General features: G+C 33.0%; 1 protein-coding gene across 1 annotated transcript; it reads left to right on the forward strand.

Moving 5' to 3' along the window:
* The first annotated feature begins 987 nt into the window (after window positions 1-987).
* Window positions 988-1,926, forward strand: LOC102870497 (olfactory receptor 6C2-like). The gene has a single exon (XM_006884019.1). It carries the CDS (start codon window positions 988-990, stop codon window positions 1,924-1,926), a length of 939 nt encoding a protein of 312 aa, XP_006884081.1.
* Window positions 1,927-5,729: the final 3,803 nt, after the last annotated feature.

Raw genomic sequence — 5,729 nt, forward strand, 5'->3', positions numbered from 1 at the left:
GATTTTTTTTTTTTTTAGAAACCATAAGGAACAAAGTGTTATTTTATTTTGAGCTATGTTACCTTTGAAAATGTCCATCAGGAAAAAAAGCATCAACTTATCAGGACTAATTATACAAAATTAATACTCTTTGGTACCAAGTTGTAGATGACTCATAGCTGATTCTCCAGAGGATTTCCAAGACTGTATATCAGATAGGTGGAGATTTCTCAGGCAACAGATTCCAGCTGCTAAGGAGACACAGCTTTGGTGTTGACAACACAGCACCCTACACCACCAGAACTACATTACAGATGACACCAAATTAAATACAGATTACAGCATCAGAACTAAATTACAGATACAACAGATTAAATAACAGATTATACCAACTAAATTATTAGAATTATTAAATTATCAGAACTAAATTATTATATCCTGGTGGCCTACTGGCAAGGATCTGTTGTAATCTCAAAGGCCACCAGCTGGTCCACAGAAGAAAGATAGGTAATCTCCTGTGCAAATAATTGCCTCTGAAAACCCATTGAAAGTTGAGCAATGGGTTTGTTCTGACTCTGTACATACAACAACAACAACAAATCAGCCTAATGACATCTGTATATTGTATTGATATTTGTGAAAATAAAAACAAGCTAAAAACAGTTCATTCTAAGGAGAAGCAAATTTGTGATTTCTTAAAAAAATTTAGATTATGTATACTATTACATTTATATTAAAGCATGGATTGTGATGTAAAAGGTACATACATATTCTTAAATACTGTTATAAAGTATATTTTAAAGCCAGATGCCAAACCAATTGAATGTCATACCAAATAATTCAAAGCATGGATATTTTTAAGATTTTCATTATCAGATTAAGCAGGTATACAAAATACATTGCCAAATATTGCTAACCAAAATGTATCAGGGAATTTATCTTCATTCTATTCCTAAATCTTTTGTTTTCCACTTTTTCAGCATTTTGGACAGAAGTCATGAGCCAGGGATGAGAAATCATACAACATTCACCACATATATTCTTTGGGGACTGACAGAAGACCCTCAATTGCAAATTCTGATTTTTATATTTCTACTTATCACCTACATGCTGAGTGTAATTGGAAATCTGACCATCATTTGTCTCACATTAGTGGATTCCCACCTTAAAACTGCCATGTACTTTTTTCTCCAAAATTTCTCCTTCTTGGAAATCTCATTCACCTCTGCCTGCATTCCTAGATTCCTATACAGTATATCAACAGGTGACAGGACTATTACTTATAATGCATGTGCATGTCAACTGTTTTTCACAGACTTTTTTGGAGTCACAGAATTTTTCCTCTTGGCTACCATGTCCTATGATCGATACGTGGCCATCTGCAAACCCTTGCATTACATGACCATAATGAACAATAGAGCCTGCAAAAGGTTTATCTTGGCCTCCTGGATGACTACATTGTTGATCATACTTCCACCTCTTAGCTTGGGACTGGAACTGGAATTTTGTAATTCTAATGTCATTGACCATTTTTTCTGTGATGCTAATCCTATCATGAAAATCTCATGCACAGACACATGGTTGTTAGAACAGTTGGTTATTGTCTGTTCTGTAGTTATCTTTATTATGACTCTTATATGTGTGGTTTTGTCCTATGCCTTTATCATCAGAACAATTTTAGGATTCCCCTCAGCTCAACAAAGGAAAAAGGCCTTTTCTACTTGCTCTTCCCACATGATTGTGGTGTCGATCACCTATGGCAGTTGCATCTTTGTCTATATCAAACCTTCAGCAAAAGATGAAATGGCCATTAACAAAGGAGTAGCAATATTAACTACTTCTATCTCACCTATGTTAAACCCATTCATTTATACATTGAGGAACAAACAAGTCCAACAAGCCTTTAACGACTTAATCAAAAGAATTATATTTGTCTCAAAGCCTTAGAAGACGAATGATATCATCATTAGTTAGCATATTTTCCAGAGTTTTCATTGTATTATATTCTTGATCTATACTTATCTTTTTCTTCTCAGTACCAAGAACAATAAGTCATTTCTTTTTCTATTTATGGCAAACTTCTTTGAGAATGACAAGTTTCAGCAAGCCAGCATTGTTTCAGAAAATCTAAGCAAGACTTCACCCTCAACTTTGCAATAATAATGTTAAAAGATTGAAAAACATACCATAAAATTTTAACAGTGCACATTATTTTTCCAAAACAAATCTACTCAAATAGGAAGAAATAATAATTTTAAGAAGAATTATCACTATTTCTAAGTAATAAGAGAAATATTTTCTATCACTTAAAGCATGTTTCAAGATAAGGGTAATATTAGGAGTGCCTGATAGAAAACTAAAAGTTCATAAAAAAGACAAGGAAACCAAGCATATAAAAACAATGTCTCAGAAAATATACTGATATATCAACTAAAACATTAAATGTTTATTTCTGTAGTATTTAAAGTAAGCAAAAATATAGCAGAAAATTTGTGACAGGTAATAAAACAATAGGGCAATAAAACACGAGCAAGTTAAATAGATCTAATAGCAGGTAAGACAGAGGAAGCTAAATGTGAAAACTATGCTAATAAAATAATTTACTTCTCATTCATCCATTGTTGCATGTTTTTAATACAATGCTTGAATTAATGCAAAAAATATTTACTTCTGAAATTGTAAACAATCATTTCAAAAGTTCGAGATATGGACCCAATAATACTTCTAAAAATACATACTTAAGTACTTGGTAAACTAGTCAGTATTTTTCACAGCACTATTCCAACATATTAAATTTTTATTATTTGTAATTATTCAGACATAGGCCAATACTCACACTACGAGCCATACTAAATAGCACACTTCATGTTTACCATCTAGCTAATTACTGTCTACATAAGAGGTAGCTGTCTACACAACCTTTCCACATGATGACTTGACATTCCTCACAACTAAAATTTATTATGCGAAGCAGGAGAAGAAAGCCCTGGATGAGACGCCTTGACACAGTGACTGAGGCAACGAGATCAGGTGTATAAGAGACAGTGAAATTGGCTCAAGGTGTGGCAGGGTTATAGTTCATAGGGTCACTATGAGTCACAGTAAACTCAATCACATGTAACAACTGCATTGAACAGAAAAAGGTAAGAAAGATGTGGTTAATAGTAACTATCCTGCTTCAGTGTTCTCTATCACTACCAGAATTGTAATTTAGTATTTTTAAAAAATTTTCAATATTAATTTTAAAAATTGTCCTATACATGGTTATAAACAATTCGGTTCTTTAATGCTCTCCAATCCCTCGTTGAGACACTTATTACGTGAAAAAGGGGACTACCAGTATGCAACATTATCAAAGATGGAGGAAACTCTGAAGTTGTCAAGAATGTTACTTCACTTTGATTCACAGTAAACACCTGTGGTACTAGCAGTCAAAAACTCAAAAGACTTTCCGTTCATTTATTGATGGGCACTTGGGTTGCTTTCTTCTCTTTTCTATTGTGTATAATGTAGCAATAAACATCGGTGTGCATACATAAAAAAATAGGTTCTTATTTATTTATCACCACAAAAATAAGTATCAAAAGGTACTTTAATCTTAAAAAAATTAAATGGATTTTATAAAATAATTTTATAAATTAAATTCTACTTCTATTTATGTTATAATGTGTAGTGGCTATTTACATTAAAATGACATCTTAAAATCCTATTTATTCCAAGTAACATAGTGCTATGTCTAGTATTGAATTTTTTTTTCACTGATGGAATAATTGGTTTTATTCTTTAAATTGTCCATTGTATTTTAAAAATATAATTCTTACAGCAAACATTCAATGTATGTGCTCATTTTTTAAAAAACACTTATTTCATCAGTATAAGCTACAAAAAAAAAATAAAGCATTTAAACTTTCAGTGTCTAAATGGAAAAAGGAACATTGAGCAGAATACAATCCTTAGAAATTATAGCATGTAATCAATCCAAAACAAACTGAAATTGTAAATATGCTCTGAAAATTTTGCATTGTAATATAAACTACGGTAAGCAAGACAACATTTTTTTCATTTTTCTTTCATGTAGTTGTTGTTGTCATGTACTATTAAATCGACTGAGACTCATGATGACCCTATGAACAACAATTGAACCCTGCCCTATGTTGAGCTAATCTCACAGTCTCCAACACACTTATGCCCATTACTTCAGTTACTATGTCAATCCATCTAATCTATCATCTTCCTCTCTAGCACTGACATTTTACCCTTCCACAGAACAGTCTCTTCTGAAAACATGCTCAAATTATGGGAGATGGAAATTCAAATCATGCCTCTGTGAATAACCTGGTTTAATCTTCACCTGCTATAACAGATGTTTCAGGTTCTCCACAGTTTCAACAAGCAAAGTTGTATCTTCTGCCTAACAGATATTGTTGCTGAGTCTTCCTCCAATCTTGATGCCACATTCCTCCTCATAAAGTTCAGCCTTTTGAATGATCTGTTCCACATATAGATTGAAAAGTATGGAGGAAGGACACATCCCTGGCACACTTTTTTCTTTATTTTGAGCCATACAGTGTTTCTTGGATCTATTCTGACAACTGTTTCCTAGTCTAAGTGCTCTGGGATTCCTATTCCTCTCAATGTTAAGCACAGTTTGTTGTGATCTACATTGTCAAATGCCTTTGCATTGTCAATAAAATACAAATAGGCATTCTTATGTACTCTTTGCTTACAACCAAGATACATCTGACATTGGCAATGATGTCCTTAGTGTCATGGACTCCTCTAAACCCCGCTTGTATTTCTAGCAGTTCTCTGTCAATGCACTCACTGTTCCAGTCATTTTTAAATAATCTTCAGCAGGATCTTTCTTGCTTGTTTGATAATTTCCAAACTTTGTTGGATCATTTTTCTGGAATGTGAATGAGCATGGATCTGTTTCAATCAGTTGGCCCAGTAGCTGTCCTCCAGATTTCTTGTCACAATCTGGTGAGCACATCCAGCAAAGCATCTGTTTGTTGAGATATATTAATTGTTGTTCCATCTATTCCTAGGACCTTGTTTTTTTCCTAATTCCTTCATAGCAGTTGAATTTCATCAGTCATTATTGTTGCCTCTTGATTATATATTGTTTCATGAAATTCTTCTGTGTCAACCAATTATTTCTGGTACAATAACTCTGTGTACTCCATCTTCTTTTTATAAATACTGGATGACTTACTTCTTTTATACTCTAAAGTTTTATCATTTGTTTGAAGTCAATAAAACTTAACGCTTGAAATTCTTTATGGTTGTTTTACTTGTTAATTTCCTAAAGTATAAGTAAATCAGCTCAAGGAGAGGCAACTTAGGAATTCAGCAAAACTACACATTTATTTCTATCACTAAGCTCATAGTTTCCAACTATTGTTCCTTTGCACAACTTTCTAATTTTGCAATTATCATTAACACATCCTAATTATATGTCAGGTCACTTTCAGACTGCACAATTCTGTAAAAATTCTCAATTTCTTCCTCTTTGGCTTTAAATGTAGGAGCACATATTTGAATAATAGTCGTGATAATGGGTCCTCCTTGTATGCACATAAGTATTATCATATCAAGCACAACACTGAACATGAAATTGACTTTTTTCACTATGAATCCAATTCTTCCTCTGATTTTCATTCTCTACACCTGATGGTATGCATAGGAATCAGATCGATTACATCTGTGGAAAAAAACTGCTGGAGAAGCTCAATATCAGCTGTGAAAAC

Source organism: Elephantulus edwardii, unplaced genomic scaffold (genome assembly GCF_000299155.1).
Source record: "Elephantulus edwardii isolate Elephantulus edwardi_28Jun2011 unplaced genomic scaffold, EleEdw1.0 scaffold00030, whole genome shotgun sequence".
Lineage (NCBI taxonomy): Eukaryota > Metazoa > Chordata > Mammalia > Macroscelidea > Macroscelididae > Elephantulus > Elephantulus edwardii.